The sequence below is a fragment of the Zosterops lateralis genome (assembly GCF_965231275.1).
Source record: "Zosterops lateralis genome assembly, chromosome: 29".
Lineage (NCBI taxonomy): Eukaryota > Metazoa > Chordata > Aves > Passeriformes > Zosteropidae > Zosterops > Zosterops lateralis.
The window spans coordinates 693,790-718,322 of NC_139789.1; the positions used below are offsets into that span (position 1 = coordinate 693,790).

A 24,533-nucleotide genomic window follows, 5' to 3' on the forward strand; every position below is an offset into this window, starting at 1 on the left:
TGATGAACTACACTCAATTCCTAAGAACAAAATTTATCATCATGGGGATGCTGTCAGAAATCAGATACAGGCTGGCCATAATTACCATCTGCTGCCGGTCCAACACATGGCAGGGATCGGGGCCCCTCTCAGCTCGAGCTGTAGGAACAAGGGCAATCAGCATCCTGTGGCTGAGACACTGAACGTCTGCTGCCAGATCCAGATATCCCCATCTTCCCAGGTAAACAGTCAGCCGTGCCAGACAGAGGATACCAGGCTCTGCTCAGAGATTCACACACACACCCTATAAGCAGCACAATATGCTTCTCAGCACCATGGATCTGCTGGAGCCAGTCCAGAGGAGGCCACACAGCTGCTCCAAGGGCTGGAGCCCCACGGCTCTGGGACAGGCTGGGAGAGCTGGGGGTGTTCACCTGGAGAACAGAAGGCTCCAGGGAGAGCACAAAGCCCCTTGCAGGGCCTAAAGGGGCTCCAGGAGAGCTGGAGAGGGACTGGGACAAGGGATGGAGGAATAGGACAAAGGAAATGGCTTCTCACTGCCAGAGGGGAGGGCTAGATGAGATATTGGGAAGGAATTGTTGGCAGCGAGGGTGGTGAGACCCTGGCACAGGTTCCCCAGAGCAGTTGTGGCTGCCCCATCCCTGGAAGTGTTTCAGGCCAGGTTGCACAGAGCTTGCAGCAACCTGGGATAGTGTAAGGTGTCCCTGACTATGGCAGGGGGTGGAACAAGTTAGTCTCTAAGTTTCCTTCCAACTCCAGCCATTCCAGGAGTCTGTGATTCCACAGCTGTTTGTCCCTGGGTCAAAGATGCTGCCAGCTAACACCACCAAGTTCTTACGCAGGGAAGAAACAGTGAAGAACTTTGTGCGGCCTAGACTATCTCACCTTCTGCACTGGCATTTTTAAACAAACAGTTTTATGATAAACAGATATTAAAAAAATAAATAATAAATAATTTATTCCCTTCCTTTTTCTAGACAGGGTCAGATTGTCTATATATTGCCTTTGGCATTTTTTTTCACCTACACAAAAGACATCTGGAGACAACTGTGCTGTGAGGGAATGATTCCTTTCTGAGGTAGAAGGCAGGCAATGAGAAGAAGTGGACTTAAGAACTACAGATTCCAGACACTTTCTGACAACAGCTGCTCCACACTGATCCAACCTTGGATAACACTGACCCATCTTCAGATACTTTCAACTTGATGGAGCAGGAAGGCAAGTGACTAGCAGGAAGAAAAGACAGCATCCAACTTGCTCACCAGCACAAAACAACGAGCTAAAAACCCAACTCTGAGGGCCTGGTGAGACACTGTGGTTTGCCCTGTGTTTCTACATGGAGGCCATGGAAGCAGTAAGAGATAGGAAAATTATACCTTTGTAGTACTATGGCACTGCTATTAATATTAAAAACAAAACAAATGAAAAAACCCAAAGGCAGCAAACCCACAACACATGAAGAATGTCTCTGCCTTCTCAGTACAGCTTATTTCCACCCTATCCCTTAAAAAAAAATAAATTAAAATCTATTTTTGCATACATCACCTACATAAAATAAGGCTGTATAATCAAATGGATCATTTAGGCCAGTAGTTTGAGGCTTGCAGGTGGCTGAATACAGGACTGCACATCAGACAGAAGTGCCCTGATCATTGTCAGCACAAGCAAAATGTACCACCTCTCCTTTGCTGAACTCTGTCATTCTCTCTAAATGCTTAAATTGGCAGGACTTTCCTGCCGACACCTTTCAAGCTACTTCTAAAGTACCTGGAAGTGCAGAAAGAACAGCTTCTCTAAACTTCTCGAAGTCTGAAAACATAGCAAGTTTGAGCTTTCTATAGTCAGTGACTAAATGTCTTACCAACTTCACAGGCAGCTTATCCACATGTGGTCAGAGTGACAGCCAATAACTTTGAGTATCAAATCAGAGAGCTCACAACAAATAAGCAAGAAACAAGACAGAAACCAAAGCTTCAGGAGAGAAAGTAGGCTGGTACAACAGCTGAAAGAGATGGATTCTGAAAGTAAAATGGCATGTCTCAGGTCAAGACAAGGAGGGCTTTTTCCAGGGAAAAAAAAAAAAGTGATAGAACATGTAAGAAACAGAAGGAAAAGAGTGCTTGAATTCAGAGCATAGAGTACATTTCACATTAAGTTCATGTCAGCACCAGACATTGTTCAACAAACGCAGAAAAGCTGCTACACACAACATTCACATTTCCATTCAGACTGTGCTTACTGCTGCTGCTGCTGTTTTCACAAACTTGGTACTGCACCAGACAACTCCCTAAGGAGTTCATGTATTCCTGCAAAACCACACACAGCAGGGCTATAAATTCACTGTACAACACTTTTACCAAACACATCAACTTAAGATGTTCCAGTTCATATTCCAGTCAGGTCTGGGGAGAGCCTACTGCAATCACAGCTCTAACTCCAGACCGCTGAATGCCCTGAATCATGGAAACCACAAGAGCACTGGGATAATTATACACACCGTTTCTCTGCTTCAGAACAAAAATCAGGACACTCACAGTAACATCTCATGCAGTACAGACCTGCAGCCTCAGGACTCCTGATTTTATTGTTCATCACACACACAGACATAACCCAGGACTCAACAGAAAATCCCATCAACTCCACAGGTTTGATAAAGACTATAGAACGTGTGCATCGTCCTAGTTGTAATGGGGAATACACAAATGACAGAACTGTTCAGACAACTCGATTAAAAAAAAGTAGTTAAAACATGAGTCCAGGGAAACAACGGCTCGTAGAGGTGAGAGCCGAGCAATATGAGCAGTCAACACCCACAAGTCAAGGAGTAAAATGAACAAAATTACAAAGACCTCAAAAAGTGACCAAATATAACAACAGGTATTCATCCCTACCATTCCCAACTCTTTCCTCTTTTGTCTTCCACAGGTGCCTCATTAAGTGATAACAGGATCCCAGTGCAAGTCCTCCTGCAAAAAACCGTGCTTCCTTTTCCAGCAAGTGGCGGATACAGCTCCGTGCCCAACAAACGCTTCTGAACTCCCAGCAGCGTAGACCCCAGAAGGAGCACTCGCCTCCCCGCGGCATGTCCCTCATTGCGTACTGCCGTGAAACGGCCCCTAGGACAGACTCATCTCTCCCAACCGCTAAAACAGAGCAAATGCTCTGCTTTGAATTGCTCCCACGAGCACAAACAACAGTGGCTGCTGCTTTAGCCATGATTCCCGCAGCCCCAAACGCCCGCCACACCATCACCGGACCCGCGGCTAGCACTGAAGCCAACCGACAATGACCGCGCTGGCATGGACCCTCGGGTACCGCCAGTCAACGAGGAGGTGCCACTCCTAACCAGCGTGGGAGATCTTAAAGCTGTGTCCACACAGACACGGGAAAAATAAACATGAAAGATGAGGCCATTAACCGGACGGAGAAAGGCCCTGAGAGGCGGCGCGGACCCGCGGCGCATAGCGGCACCGCGACCCGCGGCCTTCCCGCCGCGAGCGCGGTGGCCTCGGGACCTGCTCCTCGCCCGGGTCCCATCCGGCTCCTGCGGGCCCCGCAAGCCGCGACCCCGCTGAGCGCCCGCCACCCCGGGCCCGCGCTGCCCCGCGGCCCCTCCCCCCACAGGCCCGGGCTCCCCCGCCAGGCCTAGGCCTCGGCCCGGCCGCCCGGGCCCTGTCGCCCGCTCCTTCCCGCGCCAGCTCCGCGGGTGCCGCTGGGGCTGTTCAAGCGCGGTCCCGCGGCCCCGCGCGCGGCCTCACCTGCAGCGGCGGCGGCCAGGCCCGGGCAGCGGGAGGCGATCGGTCCGCAGCGCACAACGAGCCGCTCCAGTGCCACGGCCCCGCCCCCGCACCGCCCGCCGACACCCATTGGTTACCGAGCGCACGTGCCCTGCGCACCATTGGCTCCTCTGCCGGTCCGTCAAGTGCTGGCCGGGGGCGGAGCCTAAGGCGCGCCTGGGGGGAGGGGAGCGGGATCGGGACCGGGACCGGGGGCTGGGCCGCGGCCGCTCCGCAGAGGCGGCGGCGTTACCAGAGCTATCTCTTGGGGACGGCTCGGGGCTTTGAGAAGGGCCGGTGCGCCCCGGCCGCGCGTCCGACTGTTCTTGTGGAAAAGAGCCCGGAGGAGAACGTGCCTTCTGTGGCTAGCTGGGTTCTTGGAGAAGGAGAAACGCGAGTGGTGCTCTGTGCCAGGGAACCTGGCTCGGGTGGAAGATGGAGCACGGCAGACCTGGGCCCACCGGCTGCGGACAGCGCTCCCGGTAGCCGAGCTTTTCCACGCGTGAGGGCCAGTGCCACCCCGAGCCCGGGCACAGGAGGAATTTCCCCGGGCACAACCCAAGGGAATGCTGGTGACCAGTTAAGAGATTAAATGCTTCCTGTGTAAATGAGATGCAAATGATGATCTGCCAAAGAAACTGGTGGCCAGCACTTCCCTGTGCTCTGAGAAATTCTGCAGCACCCTAAAGCGACCAGCTGCCCAAGAGTTTTCCGTCTTCCATTTCCACATTTCGTAGCCAAGGGCATCCCTTTGTATCTACACATATTTCCACTGCATAAGAGTCATCTTTGAGAGTAAAATTCCACTATTCTGCAGAAAAATAAGTCTTTCTGTCATTGCCCACAGTACTCTGCAGTAATACCCTGGTACAAAGCAGCATGCTTAGTGTGTGACATGTAAGCTTCGGATCTGTAAATCCTGTGTTAAAGTACTCAACTTGGGGAAAATCAATCAGAATATTTCTGCATTACAATACGTGGTGCTCCTTTTCATTCACAGATGACTCATGAGTTGAGTTTTACTTAGTTGAGTGACATACCTGAAAATCAAATTTCTCCTTCTCTAGCTCCTTTCTCGAGTCTAGAAGAGTGGAGATCTCACCTGAAGGATGGGAATTGCAACAAGACAGGAGTTTGTGTTCTTTGGCATTTCTGTGTACACATGTGGAAATACTCTGTCTACTGGAATACGTGGCAAATTACACTATGAAAATACAAACATCTTTTCTCTGCCTATGCTGATGTGGCCTCTAGCAAGATTTTGTCTGGTAAATTCCCAACATGGTTCACTGATGTTTTCCGGTTTAACTGCCCAGAAACCTGTTCCAGATACTCCTTCAAATGGAACTGTTACATTGTGCCATGTTCTAATCCTCCATATGTGACAGCCAGGGGCAGCCCAGCCTCTGCCATATCCAATGGCTACAGTGTGACAGAGATCCTAATGGTCAGCTCCATGAAGAGCCCGCTGAGGATATTAGATTAAGAGCAATGCTAAAAACCTTGCCATTTTCTTTTCCTCTCTACTATAGTTCTCAGTGCGGATGGGGAATCCTTGCATGAAAATTCCATGCCTGACAGGTTTGGAAATATCCTTCAAAGCCTTATAAAAAATTAAAGACATTTGTGCATCTGTTATTTGCTCATCCTGCCAGCCCCAAAATCACAATATTGTCACTCACATCACTGGCAGCTTTCTTTTACTGCAAATTCGATGTTTTCCTTGTATCATCCAGGTTTTAATTAACAATCCCATTCTTGGACAAGAGAAGGGTCTCAAATCTTCAAAAATTGAGGCCATGAGCACAACACTGCACAGGGCATTGATGCCTTTATCTTTTGAAAGCATATTTGCAATCTCACAATTTCATCTATCACCATAAACACTAATTTAAGATGTGCTGGCAATTAAAAGGTGTTGTCCTTTGAAACAGTGTGTCATCTTTTTGCTAAATATATTAATGGTCTGTTACAGTGTTTCAGTTCAATATGAAAATCAGCCTGAAGGTTTTACAACGTGGAATTTTAGCAACTTAAAGCCATGGGTCATGTCTGAAATCACCTCAAGATGAATGCCACAGATATGTTTGATCATGGCATTTCTTGGGATACCCTGAAATATTAAAAAAGCTCCGTGCAAAGAGAGTGACCCAGGAAGCCCTTGGTGAACATGGTTTTGACACAGGAGGGAAATGCGCAGTGGGAATTGAAAGATGGAAGCAGCAGCACAAGGACAAATGGTTGTACCTAGCTATGAATAAACATGAAATCATAAAATCCCAACGTCCTGAATTGGAAGGGACCCACAGGGATCCTTGATCCCAAGCCCTGTCCCTGCACAGGCACCCCAACAGTCCCACCCTGAGCATCCCTGAGAGCGTTGTCCAAACACTCCTGCAGCTCTGGCAGCCTTGGGGCTGAGACCAGGCCCCGGGGAGCCTGGACAGCCTCGGGGAGAAGAACCTTTCCCCGAGCTCCATCCCAAGCCCTGACACAGCTCCAGCCTTTCCTGGGCTCCTGTCCCTGTCCCAGAGCAGAGCTCAGCCCCTGCCCCTCCACCTCCCCTCGGGAGGAGCTGCAGCCCCCGAGGAGCCTCCCCTCAGTCTCCTCTGCTCCAGCTGAACGAGCCAAATGCCCTCGACTGGGCATTTCGGATTACAGGAAAGGTGGATGGGTGGCTTCCTAACGGCGCAGACGCCACACAGGAGCCGCCCCGCTTCGGATGTACTCTCCCCGTTCACAGCTGTGAGCGGCCGCCCCAGACGCGCTTGCATTGGGCAGTGCCGGCTCCGTAGCCCCTGGGGCCGCAGACTCCGGCCGCTTTGTGAGTGCTGCGAGGCCCCAGAGAGCAGCACTGTTCCTCCCCGGTAGTGCTGTTAGGCCCCAGCGACGCCGCGACGCCGCCGCCGCCGGATAACCCAACTCGCTATCCCGGCGCGGCTCTGAAATGGCGGCCGGGAGCGCCGGAGCCGCGGGAGGGGGCGGAGTCTGGTATGAACCCGCCCACGACGCGTCCCGCTCCCACCGAGCCCGGGTGAAATGGCGGCAGCGGCTGGCCTGGCGTGGAATATTTTGGGCAGTCTTTGTGAGTCCCTACAGAGGCTGCTGACCCCAGGGCACAGGGATGTTGCGGGTACTGCGAGTGCTGGAGCATCCTAGGCAGCTGCCACTGCCCTCATCTCCTACCCTTGTTCCATATTGAGACAGCTGGGGATGTTCAGCCTGGAGAAGGGGAGACCTCAGAGCCCCTTCCAGTGCTGAAGGGGGCTCCAAGAGGGCTGGAGAAGGATTTTGAACAAGGGCCTGGTGTGCTAGGACAAGAAGGAATGGGTTCCCACTGCCACAGAGTAGAGTTAGATGGGATATTGGGAAGGACTTGTTCCCTGTGAGCGTGGAGAGGCCCTGGTACAGGTTTCCCAGAGCAGCTGTGTCTGCCTCATCCCTGGACATGTTCCAGGCCAGGTTGAATGGGGCTTGTAGCACCCTGGAATAGTGGAAGATGTCCCTGCCCACACCAGGGAGTGAAGTGGGATGGGCTTTAAGGTCCCTTCCAGCCCAAACTATTCCCTGATTCTATGCTTCCCTCCTGGAAAGGTGTCCTGGCGCCTTCCAGCCATCCCTCCTTGGCTCCTCAGTGTCTGGATTTCTTTCCTTTCTTTAAGGTTTCACATGTTGTTCTCTGATTTCTTATGTTTATGATATCACCTTCACTCTCCTGTGTCTTCCTCTCTACTGGCTTTTAACCCCTGTTCTCCATTATCTTCTGGTTCACCCCTATCTCTCTCAACACATGCCCCAGCTCTGTTCCAAGGCTTTGCTTATCAACACTTTCTGATCCCTCATCTTTGGGCTTGTGGGTCCATCACCCAGACTTGAGGGCTTCTGTATTGCTTCAGTGACAGCATCCCTGTAGATAACTCTGCTTTTTCTTTCCTTGGTGTTCCCTTGTGCTCTTCTCAATCTTCCTGGTGTCCTGTTCCTTGATGCTTTTGTCTTTGTTTCAAGTGTCATTTCCTCCCGAGATGGAATAATATCCACTGTCTGGAGCAGTTTGCCCTCTTTGGAATTCCCTTCTGGCCATTTGCAGAAGGGTGGACTCATCCTTGCCACTTCACTCCCATAGGAGTCACTTTCACTGAGGTTACCTATAACTGCTGTTCTTGTTCTGCCTCTGCTGTCATTTCACTTGTGAGGTAAATTATGTCACCTGGAGCATGTTTGTCTCAAGTTGTGCTGCAGAAAGATCACACCCATTTACATTCCCAGTGATTTGTAGAACTTTTTGTGGATTCCTGAGGTCAATGCAGAAAACACCAGGCATGGCCATGTGAGCTCTGAAGCAGCACTGTCACCAGTAGCACATTGACTGAGGAATGTGTCGGTTCAGGTTGCTCTGCATTGAGCTGTTCTAATTAAACCAGCCACACTTAATCATTTGCGGATAGATGTGGAATCATTTTAATTCAATTTAAATGTGCAGTTATTATAAGCTGTTATTGAAGCTGATTTTTCCCTCACTCTTTCTTTGGTTTTTCTTTTCCTTTATGTATTAATGACCTTTGTATATGTTCCCCCCTCGGTGTTTGTTGTGCAGCAGCCACTATCTATTAGCCTAGTTTCTGAAATTATCTCCTTTAAAATTTATCAGTAGGTAAAAGATTTAGCAGAAAAACAACAAAATGTAAGGAAGCAAGCCAGAAGCTTTCCTGGTTTCCAGGAGTCATCTTTATTCCAAGCTCATAATTTATGAAGCTTGTGGTTGTGTGTAGTTTTATTCTGGTGGTGAATGAATTTGTAGTGTAATTTTATCTGTCTAGTGAGCTGTTGATGTGAAAAAGGCTTTGTCAGACTGTCAGTTAGACAATATTAATTACATTTATCATCATTTTCCAGTCCTCCATTTTCCCGGAAGATATTAAGCAGTAGTAAAATGCACAGTAAACACACTGATTAATTTACTTTTTTTTTGTTTCTCCAACAGCTTAGGGAAAGCACCTGTTTTTTCAGTACTTTTGAATCTTTGACAAAACCTACCACCCAGACACTGGACAGAACTAGAGAATAAAGTGGATATTTATTGAAAGGTCTTTAGGGTACACCATGGGCAGGACAAGGGCCTGACCAGGGCTACACCTCAGGTGGACTTAAAATGGTCACAAAATGGACTGGTCACGAGGTCTTACACTTTTATAAGTTTTGGTCCCTTTGTGTATTAGGATCTAATTTTCCAATTACAGCTCCAGGTTATATAAAGTCTCATCCTTTATTGTTTTCCTTCTTCAGTCCACTGTTGTCTATGCTTTTGGGCCTGAAAGTTGTATTCGTCCTTGGTCTTCAGCAGGAAAAGGATTTGTTTTGTCTACCTACTCTGTGAAGAGAGCTTACTAGCACTTAATATGAGGCTTAGAACTACACCCCTAGGCAACATAGAATCTAAAAAACATGAAAGCTAAAACTTAAGGCATCATTGAGATCAAGTATTCCAAGCATAAACCCAGAGAATGCATCAGAAACCGCCCCTGGGAGAAGGACTTGGGGGTTGTAGTGGGTTGAGTGCTCACTAGAATTATTTACTCTTTTTCTGCTGCAAGATAGGATTAGGAGAAAAAGCAAAGTAGGCTCTAACTTTAAAGGGTATAAAGAAAGCTTAATTAACAAAACTACAAGAGAGAAAAAATTAATAAGAATCAGAATAAAGCCTTTAAAAAAAAACCTTCAAAACCCTTCTCCTCTCCCCCAACAACTTCTTTTCTTTCTCACTGACAGCATGCAGAGATAGAACTTAGGTCAGTTTACCACCTCTAAAAATAGTCTTTCATCAGTTCTTTTAGAGAGAGAAGTCTGTTTTGGTCTGCCATGGAAACTCCCCCACATAAAAACAGTTCTCTTGCTGCTTTTAATTCTCACAAATAGCAGCTGCCCAAGAATCTGTATTTATGAAGTCTCTCCCATATCATGCAGCCTTCCCACAGCTGCATTATGGGCCATGTAAACTCATAGGGTACCATTTTAAGGATGAGTGGTTCAAAAGCAAAGGTTCTCTTCATCTCTCTCTGAGATAATTTTATGTCTGGAAACAGAGGTCTTCTTCTCTTCCTGGGGGCAGGTCTTCATCTCATCTTTCTCTGTTCAAGCTTCTCATAAGATCACAGCTACTTCAATATTCATTTGCTTTAACATGAATACCTTTTCTCTTATCTGCAATTTGAACACACATCTCCTCATCCATGTCTTCCACAACTTAGAGGGATATTCTAGTATATCACAGTCCATCATCATGGCCTTACAAAAGAATTCCAGCCTAAAAGCAGGCATCTCCTTCATCCTCATTCTCCTCCATCTAGGATGAAACTCCTCCTTCTCTGACCTTAGAGTCTTCATATTGTCTCTCTACATGTCTTCATTCTGTCCTTTTCTCTCACTCAGAGAGGATTCAATGTTTTGCAAGTTTCATCTGTGCAAGGAAAGAGTTAATATTCTCGCCCGATGCCTGCGGAGGTCATGATGGTTTCTTCTGGGCAGTGCAGAGCCGCCCCTGGTCTCAAGCTGCATGATCTCTTGTAGGGCTGGGGCTATTCCCTTAGCAAAGCTTAGTAACGGTGGCTGGAGCTGTTTATAGTAGAGGATTCTTTAAAACCGGGGAAGCGGCGAGGATCTCACCAGTAGCATGCCTGCGGCAGGGGCTTCCCCCCCTTCCTCTGCCTGGCAGCCCCTGGAGGTCCGGCGAGGCCCTGCTAGGCCTTGCGGGTTGCGATGGGGGGCGGCAGCTTAGCGGCAGGATAACACCCACTGGAGGCCCGATCCGGCCGGGATGAAGCGTTCTCTCGTCTCCATCCCTTGCTCGGCCTCTAGGCCCAGCCCTGACCCAGGGCCCAGTGAGGTTCCTGGGAAGGGCCTGACACCTCAGCAAGACCTGCTCAGCCTGGCCACTGAAGCAAGAAGGGAGCCGGGCCTGCTTGTTACCTCTTCCCAAGCCGGAAGGGAAAAAAACTTCCCGAGGTTCTTCCCGATTTTTAACATGTGTATTCCCAGAGGTATGTCAACTTTCCAGTGGTTTCATCAGATGCCAATATTCAAACCTAGTCACTGATTGGCTTAATCACTGCTTTTCTTAGACAAATCACTTCTGAAGGTGTCTTCCTTTCCTCACCAAATGTCAATAAATGCAAAACCAGCACAGGGGTGTTGGTGGGTGAGAGGCTCAACCTGCCCTGGTCATGGGCACTGACCCCAGAAACCCCCCCAGGGCTGAGCCCCCAGCGTGGGCAGCCCCTCTGCCCAACTCAGGTGAGACCCCACCTGCAGAGCTGCCCCAGCCCTGGGGAATAACATCAGAAGGACGCTGTGCTGGTCAGTGTGTGGCTGTGCTGGTTGCTGTGTCACATGTGTGTAACTGTCCGGTGGTACTGCTGATGGGTGGGATATTTTGTTTGTGTTTCCAACAATATGCTCAACACTTTTCTGAATAGGTGAGGTGTTTTAAGGATGTCCGCTCACATGACTCACATTAGTTGTGCCCCTCAAAGGCACAAATTCCAGTCAGAGCAGTCAGGAGATGCATGTCCTCAGCACCTGTGCAGGTGCTCCCCCCAGCAGGGACCTTCGATTGGCCTGAGCTCTGGCATGGTTTCAGGGATGAATCACTAATCATTCTGTGCAGGCTGGACCCCATCACATTTCCAAGTGGCTGTGGTGGGCAGCAGGTCAGAGCCCTCTAGGGAGGGTGAGCATGACCATAACTGACCATAGGTCAGATCTCACTGGGCTATGGTGGAGCCCTGCCAGGGCTGTCAGTGGGGTCAGTCCTCCTTGGAGCAGTAGGTCTCCAGCTGAGGACTCTTCCTGTGGGTTGGGATGCCCAAGGGAGTCCTGGAAGCTGATAGCCCTTGCCTCAGTGTGTGAGGGATTCCATATCTGGAGTAAGTGTTCCAAAGTCTTCAAAATTCTCAAGTCAGTTGAGTAGCACCAGCTCCATCTGACATCATGAATTTGTATTCAATACTGGCCAATACTTAATTGATTTATCTGCTTTAAATGGCTTCTATTTAAATAATATATTCAAATGATATTCAAATGTCATTTGAATATATTATTTCATAGCATCATATATTCATAGAATCTCCTGAGTAGGAAGGGACAAAAAGGATCATCAAGTCCAACTCCTGGCCTTGCACAAGGCACCTCAGCAATCTCTCCTGGGGACTGCTGTCCAAATACTCCTGGAGCTCTGGCAGTCTTGGGCCTGTGACCGTTCCTTGAGGAGCCTATTCAGTGCCCAACCACCCTCAAGGGGGAGAACCTTTCCCTAATATCCAATCTAAACCTCCTCTGGCAAAATTTTATAAGATTCCATGACAGAAGCCAAGCACAATCTCTCAAATATCCCTCACAAGAACAGCTTGGAGGTGCTGCAAAGCACTGGAGCTCCTGGGGAAAATTTATCCCTAGTTGAAGCTGAGGCATGTCAGCCACCATGGTCACGTATGAGCACTCAGCTGTGGCCTAGACTGATTCTAAATGGCCCCAGGCCTCTGACATGGCCTTCACGTGATGTGATGGTGTCGCATCCCAGTGTTGATGCTGACAGCCCCTTCTCGTCCTTCCTCCACAGCTTGCCGAGCTGGTTGTGATGTGGGTAACTGTAACCTGTCTTAAATGACAACTATATGATAATTAATTGTCCTGTACTTTTGGTCTGCTGTGTCTCAACATGACCTCTTGTGATTCAGTCCAAGTTCGTCAGTGGATGTGGATGTTGCTGCTACTGCCTGGAGGATGTGGTGTGGGAAGAGGTCCAATGCAGTTTGAACCAGGTGAGCACTGGACTGCTGAAGAAAGTCAGAGTCTCTCCTGTGACATCATAATGCCTCAGGATCTGCCTGAGAGCAATAAAAAATATTTTTTCCCTACTTTATAGGTTAAGCTCATGCATTTGATGTTTGTATCTTTGCTACTTACCTAGCTATTAGATAAAACTCTAAACTGACTTTTAATAACAGTGCTGTGTAAAAAGCCAATGTGACTAAATAATTTCTCTTTATAAAAATGACAAGGTCTTCACCTCTGTATTGCTTTATTTTTTAAAGGTGTTACTCTGCTCATTAGAAGACACCTGCACTTCAAGGTTTGGTTTATTTGAGGAGCTAAATCTGATGCTAAACTGAAGCTGAGGACATGATGTAGACCCAGATTTCTTTTCAAATTACGGAATCCTATATCTGGGGAGGATGGAAAGCTGTCAGAGTTTAAAGACTTGCAGCACAGTGCTTTTTGAGTTTATGGATTTTTGGGTGTACAAATTCTTCTATACCTTTTGAAGTCTCTTTACAAGGCATGATGATTCTTGTTTCTGTCTTCAAGGCTCTTCTTATGAATTGAAACTAATGCTTTCAATTATTACAGTAATATTAGTATCAAGTTTTAAAATTATTTGTTTTAAATGTAACTTTTTGCTAGTGACCCAATTTCAATAATTTCTGAAGCTGGAAGAAGTAACTTCACGTTTGCACTTAAATAACTAAGCATGGAAAAAACTGACACTATAAAATCTTTGTAAAATCTTTGCAAATGTTGACTTTATAAAAATAAAAGCTCTATTATTTGATTGTTGAGGTGAACCATGCCTCAGAATAGAATATGCATGAGAGATGGAGGTACAGCAAGAGGGGGAATGCTCTGATAGTTTTCTGCCTTCCTCGGTAGTGAGAGACTGTATGATGTGATAAAGGCTTTTAGAGCAGATTCTTGTATCAGTTTTCCTCATGCAATGTAACAACATCCTTTTAGAGACCTTGTTCTCTTAGCTGTTACAACTAATGGAACTTAATGCTTTTCCTTCCTTCAGTTTTGGGTTTCTACATGTGCTTCCCTGTCGCCTCTGATTTTCTTGCTTTCAAGTGTTTGAACCTTTGCAGCACCATTCTCACGCTGCTTGATATAAACTATATGTATTTTTAGAATTTATCTGTATGTTTTGCATAGTTCTTCTCTGAGAGGAGAACTTGATTGAAAGTAACAGTGATCAATGGAGTCAGGAGGTTGTAACCTCCTTGGGCCAATCCTGGCCTTCTGTAAAAAGTGTATATAAGAATGGAGTCAGAGAAATAAAGAGCCTTCCATGTTTGACCCTGCTGCTGCCTGCTTGTCCTCTGTGAGGGTCCACACCCACGTCTCAATGTGTGAATCCTCTAAGTGAAGGGGTAACACTTCCCCACTGCCATGACCCAGCTGATCTGCATAATTTGGCTTTAATTTAAAGCTAACAGCAAATTAGAGCTGCTGAATGCAGAAGTAGGATTCTAAGTTAATGACTTAGAGACACATGAAAAGATCATTTATTCACTTTCTGAATCAGCTCTGCCATACAATTTCCAAGGTAGCAACTGCAAGGTTATATTTTCTTTCAGAAATGCTCAGCATAGCTATGGTAACTCCTGGGGTCTGAGCTGCTGCCAGTTTGTCCACATAGACAAAGGAGCAGCTTTTTTTTGTAATTGTCATGGGGTGATTTTATGATAATACTTTACTCCCTAATCGTCTGCTTTATGCCCAAAAATGGCTGCTGTAGCTCTAAGATGGACCTGGGGTGGGGCAGGGAGCCTTGGGCTCCTGCATGGTTTGTTTCAAACCCTCTCTCCAGGTGTTTGGGCTGCGGCATGGGTCAGGACACTACATTGTTCCTTTTGTTGGATTAGTTTTTTGCCAGCTTGAAGCAAGAAGGGTTGTTTTTAACTTTCCCCTAGCCTGGAGGCTGTACCAGGAACCCTCTTGGCAGGTGATTTTTTTTGTTTGTTTGTTTGTTTTTGTTGTTGTTGTTTTTCCTTGAACTGTTTCGATTTTGGGGGGTTTTATGGTCTGTCCAGGGAGATGGTGGAGGGCCACCCTGAAGAAGCTGAATCCACACAATAAAGGACCCTAAAAACTACTAGTTTTTCTTGCTGTGAGGAAGAGACTAATGCCATAAAGGTTTCCATTTATCCTGCCCGACTGGCTGTGTGAGCTCCTGTTCCTCCCATTCCCTGAGACAAAAAGAGGCAGCCACCATCTCTGTGTCCCAGCCAGCACTCTGGTGGGGGATGTGGTTAAGGTTTTGAAACTTCCATATCTAGCATTTATACAGTACTTTTCTGTGCCTTGCAGGCACCTTTTTGGATTTTTTTTTTTTTCATTAATAAACAGTTTGGGGTTTTTTCACTTTCACCCACTGGTATCCATTACTCATTGGCAAAAGGGATTACTGGAGCCCTTCTCTTTAGACGAAACACTCATTTCAGAGCATTTTCTCCTCAATTTGTCTCCAAACCAAGACAGTAACTGAAACAATATCTACAAAAAAAATCAGCATTTACTTGTTATTTTGTAGCATACTAAGATTACCAACTTGAGCTGGTCATGCTGAGCAGAAGCATTTTAGCAATTTAAACCCCTTAATTGTTAGGAATTCAAGAGCTATTTGTTTATTTCCTTGGCGTTTTCTGTCTGATTTGTGTGACTTTATTTTAGTTCCAAGTCTAATCAGCTGTGGACTCAGTGTTACATCATGGTTTGACCTGCATTGGATTGACCAGTCTGTCTTTACAAATTGCCTAGGTGCTGGGTAATGCTAAAGTGGTATATCACTACATTCTCTGCCTGGATGCTGGGTCTGTTAAATACAACTTTTTTTGACTGTTTTGTTTTGGTTTGGTTTGGGGTTTTTTTGGGGTTTTTTGGGGGGTTTTTTGGTTGTTTTTTTTTTTTTTTTTTTTTTTTTTTTTTTTTTTTTTTTTTTTTTTTGTTTGGTTTGGTTTTTTGGTGTTTTTTTGGGGTTTTTTTGTTGGTTTTTTTTTTTGTGGGGTTTGTTTGTTTGTTTGTTTTGGGTTTTTTGGTTGGTTGGTTGGTTTTGTTGTTGTGGTTTGGTTTGGTGTTTTGTTTTGGTTTGTTTGTTTTTGTTTTGGTTTGTTTGTTTGTTTTTAAGCACTCGGCCATGTACAGTTTAAGCCTAAATTCATCTGTGGAGTGAGCTCTACCAGAGAGCAAACTCCCATGTAAGCATCTGTCACTGCTGGCCCAGGTGAATTCTGGCCCCTGTCTAGTCTGGGCACAGCTGTGGTCCTGCCTGGTGGCAGAGGAACCTATTCCATAGCCTATCCTAACAGCAAACATTCAGGAAGGGAACATGGATTAACACCTGGGGCCGTTTTAGTTGGTAACCAGTATTGATGGTATTTGCTTATCATAGAATCATTAACACTTTAAAAGACTTTCAGAACCATCAAACACAACCTTTAAACTAATCCTCCCATGCCAAACCATGTCCTCAAGTGCCATGTCAACTCATTTTTTGAATACTTCCAGGGTTGGTGTCTCCAACAGGGCAGCCTGTTCTAACCCTTCACCACTCTTCCAGGGGAGAAATTCTTCCTGATATCCCACCTAAACCTTCCTTGGCACAGCTTGAGGCTGGTTCCTCTTGTCCTATCATTTGTTCCTGGGAGCAGATCTTGACCCCCACCTGGCTACCCCCTCCTGTCAGGGAGTTGTAGAGAGCCAGAAGGTCTCCCCTGAGCTTCTTTTCCTCCAGGCTGAGCCCCTTTCCCAGCTTCCTCAGCCTCTCCTGGTGTTCCAGACCCTTCTCCAGCTCCATTCTCATGTCTGGATACACTCCAACCCCTCAGTATTTCTTGTATGCCAATAACACAGTCAAGACAGTAAAGACTGAGATTCTCTACAATTTGTGTGGCAAATGTTTAATTGAAAAGACTCAATCGTCACTAACTTCAGTGTTCTCCATGCCTTCACAGTTCATCCTGGCATTCCAATGTGGGTTTTGGATGATGGGATAATGAAAAGAAAACCCAATTCTGGAACTTCCTTTGCTACACTGCAGTTTAATGCAGTTTGAATTTTACTGCTGCAAGTTTCTCCATGTGTAATTCTGGAGTTAATAGTGCATCAGGATTAATAAATCTCAGCTTTTGATGTAGGTTATTCCAAGTAATTCCCTGGGACTCCTGACAGGAATGCCTCACCAGCAGCACTGCATCCTTGGGCAGGGGCTTTGTGGCACCATGGTAGTGTTTCTGAGCTTTCATCAACTACATTTATTTCCTGGATTAGAATTAGGATTTTTCATCATTTTAGGAGAAATTGGTTAGTGTCGCCTGTGACTGCCTGATAGAGCACATAAAACAGACCTGTCCAACATAAGTACTCAGGCAGCTTCAAGAAGGAAGGGATACGGCTTGTGGGCAGTCAGGGCTCTGGATGAATTAAATTAGAAATTTTCTGGTATGGCATAGTGTCAAGTTATGAAGATTTTGCAGGTTTTTATTTCTTGTAGAAGAAGTGTCAGTTTTGGAATGTACTGAAATAAACCATGTGATTATCCACAGAAATGACTGCTATGTCCCACAGAGTTCCTTTCCTCTGGCTACCAGAACTTTTACTGCTGGCATGTTTGCTCCTCAGCTTTGCACATATTTAGTTTTAAGACTTTAGGTTTAATTTGCAGTCCTGTTCCTCAAAGGGAGCCTTTCTGGAGCTGTAAGATGAGCGTGTATAACACAGAAATCCAGACTAAAATCCTGTAATCTCTGCAGTTCTGTTTTTGCAGAGGTTTATTGGAATTGTTTTATTGTTCCTTGCTGCCACCAGAGAGCAAAGTGCAGTGGGTATCAGCATTTCTGATGGACTTTTCTCTCAGCAGAATATTTTGTTCTCATACTTCGAAGATCATGAAGTAAGTCATTGTCTTTACATCTCATGTGATTCGTTACAGACATATATTGCTAATGCTTTCCAAGAAAAAAACCAGACCTTTTGTTCAGACTTGTGGCTTTGAATTAATGGGCTGGTTGGGAGTCTGCATTACTAGGGAGTTGCTTTGATTTGCTCTTTTAATCTATGTACTGAGAGCACTTCAGCAGACAATGGAGCCCATAGAATGTTTTTGATCAGTTTCATAGGAAGATCTCTGCTTTGGCATCAAGGATGAATAAATTCATCAGCAGCTTTTAGTTTATAAGGATATATCAATGTTTTGTTCTCTTTCTGAAAGCATGAGGCTTATATGCACTGGCTGCAGATCAAGAGCTCTGATAAAGGAGTAGATTTTTTCTTCAAGATTTGAAGAAAAAATTGTCAGTTTGTGAAGCTTTGGGAGATTAGAATACTGCCTAGACTGACCATCAGTACACATGGTGCTGTGATAGCTCCAATCCACTCTGTCATTAGCATTTCCTAGAATCACAGAATTGTTTAGGTTGAAAGAGACTTTTAAGATCATCAAGTCTGTGTTCCTAAGTACCAATTCATGTGTTTTTCAGACATTTCCAGGGATGGTGACTCCACTAATGCATTGGACAGCCTGTGTAAGGGCTTGACAACCCTTTCCAGGTAGAACTTCCCTCTAATATCCAACATGAACCTCCCCTGGAACAAGTTGAAGGCGTTTCTCTCCTCCTGTCCCTTGTTCCCTGGGAGCACAGCCTGACCCACACCTGGCTGCACTCTCCTGTCAGGGAGTTGTGGAGAGCCACAAGGTTCTTCCCTGAGCCTCCTTTTCCCCAGGCTAATTTCTCCAGGCTAATTTGACCTATCTACTGATGACCTACTTCATCTTTGTCATGAAGATCACGAAGTGGAGTTATAACAAGAAGTAAAATAAAAGGAAAATACAGGTTAGATATTTGTCTTAAGCCAAAGGATTTACCTCTAAGGCCTAGTACCAAATTACTGCCAAGTGTAGGATGGATGTTTGGAGGAGGAAGGAGTCCTGTGAAGTGTCAAAGAGCTCCAGGTAAAGATACTTGTGCTGTAACAGCAAATGCTCATAACCTTTGTGGATGCTCCATGGTCACAGCAGTGAGGAATCATTCTGCAGAGGACAGGGGAAGAAAAGGACCAGTATCCAGCTCCCATAATAAACATACTTCTCAATAATAAGCTCTCCTGCCCCACAGTGGCAATTTTTTACCTGGTCCACGTTTAATGCCACTGATAGCAAGTTTGTAGACCTGAAGTGCCAAACATAATGGCCTTTTGTTATTCTTGCTCCAAATCAAGATTGTCAGTAAGGGTTTTAAGCTAGGAAAAGTTTGAAATGCTGCCTCTGCCTGGGTTAGTGTAGAGAAGGGTGAGAACCTTGGGGCCACCAGATTACCTCTTGGAATAAACTGTGTGTTATTTCATACAGAGAGAAATCCCTTCTAGGACTGAAGACTGCAATTCCCATATTTTTCATGGACCACTAGGAAAACAGAATTGTACATGTTTTGTTCTTGGAATACGTGTATCACTTACAGCTCTGTAATGGTATCTTAATTTCTTGGCTGTAAAAGGTCAGACATCCAGGACACAATTGGCTCTATGCATTAATGTCTGTTAGAACCACAGCAAAATTTGGAATTAATCGGTTGGAGATTAAGATATTTGAGTTGTTTCTGGTAGGTTTTATGTTGATTTCTCTCTCCTGTGTGAGCAGGTATTTCTGCCAGATTATAGCAAGTGATGCTGGTGACATGGTGTGGCATGACACGAGTCACACAGTGAAGTCTGGATCAGTATATTTATTATCTGAAAAATAGATGAGCAGGGTGGTGACGTAATCCATGGCTCTGTAGAGCAGATGTGAGGAGTTACAGGAAGCCATCATGCATGACTGAATAATTAACATACATAAGTAAAGCCTGGGGGAAACTCTCCTGGCTTTTCCACAAGATGAGAAGCTATGCTGGCCATCACCACTCAGGAGCAAAATATTGGAGTTTATGGTGTTGCAAAGCATTACCTTATAAAATGTCAGACATTAAGAACAAAAATAGAGGACAGAGAACATTATGCTGCTGTTTTGCGTAATGATAGCGATTCACCTGTGCTCAGGATACAGATGGTATGCAGTTCTGTTCCTCTTGTCTTCAAGACATTACTTCATAGAAGGAGTTGTCAGGCCCTGGCACAGGCTGTCCAGGACAGAGGTGGAGTCGTCATCCCTGGAAGTGGTGAAAAACTTTTTGGATGTGGCACCTGAGGACATGGGTTAGTGGTGAGCATGGTGGTGGTGCTGGGTAGATGGTTGGACTTAATGGTCTTAGATTTCTTTTCCAGTCTCAGAAATTCTGTGATTTTTGGAGAAGATATGTAGGAAGTGAGGAGAGCCGGGGCTGGTGACAATAACAAAAAATATTTTTGATAATCAAAAGCAGAACAGAGTTGTCATTGCAAGAATCACTGAGCAGGCTGGAATTCTTCAGCCTGGAGAGATTATTTAAAGCAAATACTGGATCTAAAGTGGCAGAAAGCCACTGAATAGGAACTGATTTTTTGCTGTCTCTTCCTTTACTGCACAAACTTGGGTTGCCAGTGAGGCTGTGCGGAGATGGCTTCAATACAGATGGAGGAGGCGAGGATCCTGGGAATAGGCACTGTATCCGTGGGATGCTCAAGGATGTTGCGCCTACAGAAAGTTAAACAGGAAAAAAAGCAGGCTGATCAAGTACTTCAGAGATGTTCTGAGCTTTACCAAAGGACAAATTATGACAGACTTGGGTTATTCTGGGGGCTGACAGTTGAAGCAGAGGGACTTGCGAGGGAGGATTCTGTGCTGCCTCTTTGCTCAGCATTTGTTTATAAGCACCACTGGAGACAGGATATCCTGCTGGACAGACCTGAATGTGTGTCTTAGTTTGAAAGACAGGTGTCTGCCAAGGAAGGCAGGAACCTCCCTTGGAAAGGAAAATGTGACCTCCTTCCCTCCAAATTATTATAACTTTGAAATTACAGGGCTGTCTGGCAAAAATATGGAAAAAAGAAATAACAGTTCGTAACCAGTATATATATGTGTATAACAAGGCACACAACAACAGCAGCAGCAACAACCACAGAACCATTGACAGCCAGAACTACAGACCCAGTGACACCAGAACCACAGACCCAGTCCCAGCCAGAACCACAGACCCAGTGACACCAGAACCGCAGACTCAGTCTCCAGCCAGAACCATAGATCCAGTGACACCAGAACCGCAGACCCCGTCCCAGCCAGAACCACTGACCCAGTGACACCAGAACCGCAGACCCAGTCCCAGCCAGAATCACAGACCCAGTGACACCAGAACTGCAGACCCAGTCCCAGCCAGAACCACAAACCCAGTGACACCAGAACCACAGACGCAGTCCCAGCCGTCTCTCGGCCGCAGGCATGTTCCCCTTTGGTGCAGTTCCGGGCACAGCCGGCAGGGGCTCTGGTGGCTCTCAGCCGGGCACGGTGGGTGCGATGATTCCCCCGCGGCTGCAGGGGGCGCTGTAGCGCAACTTCAGCTGCATCGCCACAGGGCTATAGCAAAAACTCAGGAGCTACGCCAGGAGCCGCAGGATATCCGGGTGGGCGTGGGATGTTGAGTTAAAGCGTAGCCAAAAGGCCCGAAGCAGCAGCAGGATGCAGCCGGGTTGGGCAGAGGCAGGCGGGCTCGCACAAGCAGCTGCCGCAAGCAGCCTGAGGGGTCGGGGGTCGGGATCCCCTGTCCGAGTGAGGTCGGGTGTTGGAAAGGTCCCAGTTCAGCAGCTGTTCTTGCAAGCAGAAGCTCACCCGCCAGTACGGAGAAAGCATTGCAGGACAGAACTCTGCGGTGGCCACAGGCACAGCCTGACCGGGTCACTCCCGGTCCCAAGAGCGAGCGAGGAGCTGAGCCCACCCCGTCACCCCCCAGCCAAAAGCTCACAATGTGTCTGCCCTTCCCAAGAGAAAACACCCCAGCTAAAGCATGGTAGCAAACTGTACCCTTCCCCCTTCTCCTCCTCGCAGCAGATCTTTTGTCTCTAAAGTATCGTCACTAACCATCAGGCAATAAATGGGAGAAAATTCCCCTAGAGAAAAAAAAGGAAAAGTTCTAACCTCCAACAATGTGCTTATTGCCAGCTAATACCTCTGTGACAGATTTCACATAGTCAATTTATCACGACTGCATGATTTTCTCCCCCGTGTGAGCATTGCTGCGCCTTCCTGTCTCTTGTGTCATCTAGTCTTGATTCCCTGTGTAGGCAGTAAAACGCAGTAGCCCCGGTGAGGTACCTGTCAGGTGTCTGTGGCTCCCAGACCTCTGCGGACACACAGATGTTATTGGTGACTGATCCTTCAGGCTGGTGGCCAACAGACAGTCAGGGTGCCAGGGCTTTGCTTTGTCTTGGCACTGCAATCTGTGCGAAGCCTCTGGCTCCATGTCAGCTGTCAGGGTACCTGAGTTGTAGAACCACAGAATCTCCTGAGTTGGAAGGGACCCGCAAGGATCATCCAGTCCAACCCCTGGCTCTGCACAGACACCCCAACAGTCCCACCCTGGGCATCCCTGAGAGTGTTGTCCAAATGCTCCTGGAGCTCTGGCAGCCTTGGGGCCAGGACCATTCCCCGGGGAGCCTGGACAGCCTCGGGGGGAAGAACCTTTCCCTGAGCTCCATCCAAGCCCTGACACAGCTCCAGTCCTTCCTGGGCTCCTGTCCCTGTCCCAGAGCAGAGCTCAGCCCCTGCCCCACTGCCTCCCCTCGGGAAGAGCTGCAGCCCCCGAGGAGCCTCCCCTCAGTCTCCTCTGCTCCAGCTGAACGAGCCAAGTGCCCTCAGCCTCTCCTCAGAGTCTTCCCCAGCTCCGTGTCCTTCCTTTGGACACTCTCCAACATCTTTGGATCCTTCTGATCTTGTGGTGCCCCAAGTGCCCCCAGCACTGAAGGTGAGGCTGCGCCAGTGCAGAGCAGAGTGGGACAATCTTAAGCTTTGACTGAAGTGACTAAAGGAGTAGTGTGTGGGATTGATCTCAGACCTTCATTCCTGAGGGAGGATCTTTTTTTCAGTAATACAATGGGTTTCAGTCCTTAATAAATATCTCTAGGCATTGGTGGAGTTAATGAGTGATAATAAGTTAATGAATCAGCTTTGACTCTCTAGTAAATGTCAGAAGTGTTTCTAGACTTCAGCACCTCACCTGCTTCCTTTGAATGGTGAGATGATGTGTTTCTTTTTTATCAGTGTTCCAGACCTCCTTATTTCTAGAGAGTCAAAATTAACAAATCTTACTTTTTATTTTCCCCCATTGCAAAATCACCTATTTTGAATTGGTACCTGTCATGCTGGCAAGAACATTGGATTGTGTAAATTTTAATGAGGTGGTATATCTTGCTTTAGAAGTTTGCAACATAATCTAGTTTTGGGTTTACTCAAACTGGAAACCATTTGGAAATAGAATGTACCTCTTATGGGAATGATTTAAAACTACCTTCTTGCTGTCATTGATTCCTCCTGTTTCCCTGCTTCCCTGGAGTAAGCACAATTACCCTGTTCCTGCTCCTGGTCCCCACCCATTCCCTTTTAACACCACAAAGATGTCCTTAGGTATTTTTCTAGAAATAATTATGCAATATTTGAAGCAGAATAAGAAATTGAATTTATTGTCTGCTGTCTGCCATGTCAATCAAATAAAAACAACTATTTTTTAGTACAGTGGCTTAATTCCTCTTTTTTCTGTTTTTCTGTTGGAATTCTGTATACAGGATAATTAATTATGAACAACAAGCATCTGTGAGCAACTGTGAAGAGCAAGCAGGACCACTGCTGCTGGAGTCCAGCATCCATGGCTTCAGCATTTCTATGTTTTATCTGAAAGTTCTTGCAGTACAGGTAGTTGGTTCTCAAATTAGATGATTCAAACAACTTCCTTCAGTCACAGAAGGGGATGTGCTTCCTGCCCAGAAGCTCTTTCTGGAGAAGCCTCTCTTTATGTAAAGAGAAAAAGAATTTATTCAGTGTGAAATTACAATCATCTTGCTCAAACATCTGCTTCTTGTCAGAAATTCAGTTCTCATAAATAGGTTGTGTTTAATGCATGTTTTGCACTAAATCTGCTGGACAGGACTTGGAGCAACCTGCTCTAGTGGAAGGTGACCCTGCCCGTGGGGAACTGGATGGACTTTAAGGTGCCTTCCAATCCAAACCATCCCATGATTCTATGATTCTGTGATAATCATGTCTCCAAACAGGATTTGAAGTATCTTGAGTGCATAAGCAATATCTTTCCATATCTATTTGTTGAGAGAATATAATGAGATGAACTGTGAATTGTAAGTTTTCTTCATTAATTTCTCAAAATTATGCTAGAACAGATGATATTCCTGTAAGACTAAATTTGAGAAATTAAACTTTTACAGAATTAACATTTCACCTTTTTAAGGTGTGATGTATTTTATCTGACTCAATCGCTATTTTGTTTTTGATGTGAAGTGGGCAGGGAGGGAAAGTTTCAATAGATACAGTCTTTGAGGGACTCTAAAAATACCTTCCTCAACATATATTGAAAAAATAGGAGATTGTGAGCAGTCTATTTATAACTAAAATTGCTGTATTTGTCCTGTTGAGGAGGCAAAAAGTGCTAAAAACTGGCTCACATTTCTCTTTTTTCCTAAGGTTTCTTTTTAGTGATGTGAAAAACTTTATTCTCCAGGTAAAATGCAATTATTTTAGTGATAAATGTAGTTTTGTGGAACGATTATGTGCTGTTCTAGAACTTACATAGCTTTTCTTTTTTCACCTGAATTCTTATGATTTTTGTTAAATAACCTCCTTTTGTTTCAAGAAGCAATGTATATTAATGTGTTAAACATCTCTTTCCTAACTTAATTTGTATGAAAGTATGGGAATACATCTTCTGGAATGCCTTCAGTCCAGCAGCTAGTTATTGATGTGTTCCTTGATACCTGGAAACAGGGCCAGCTTCCCCTTGGAGGGGTGTGTGGAGCTCA

At 46.1% G+C, this 24,533-nt stretch overlaps 1 protein-coding gene and 1 long non-coding RNA gene across 5 annotated transcripts in view; one reads left to right on the top strand and one right to left on the bottom strand.

The window, feature by feature from the left end:
• The window catches only part of ELAVL1 (ELAV like RNA binding protein 1), a 41,065-nt gene extending 37,226 nt beyond the window's left edge, over nt 1-3,839 (bottom strand). The window contains exon 1 of one of the 3 annotated variants that reach the window (XM_083880095.1): nt 3,759-3,839. Coding sequence is in view for 2 of the 3 variants with exons in the window: in XM_083880094.1 (XP_083736220.1) it covers nt 86-163 (78 nt within the window). In the remaining variant the exon portion in view is untranslated. Of the gene's footprint in view, nt 1-85; nt 210-3,758 lie in introns of those variants that run through there. The other 2 variants (XM_083880094.1, XM_083880097.1) reach the window with 2 other exon arrangements.
• Nucleotides 3,840-6,792: 2,953 nt separating this feature from the next.
• LOC310920292 lies at nt 6,793-13,884 on the top strand. 2 transcript variants are annotated; one of them, XR_014591968.1, is made up of 4 exons: nt 6,793-6,861; nt 10,629-10,810; nt 12,506-12,589; nt 12,863-13,884. It is a non-coding gene; the product is annotated as an uncharacterized lncRNA (long non-coding RNA). The 2 variants fall into 2 exon arrangements; XR_014591969.1 differs by lacking the exon at nt 10,629-10,810.
• Nucleotides 13,885-24,533: the final 10,649 nt, after the last annotated feature.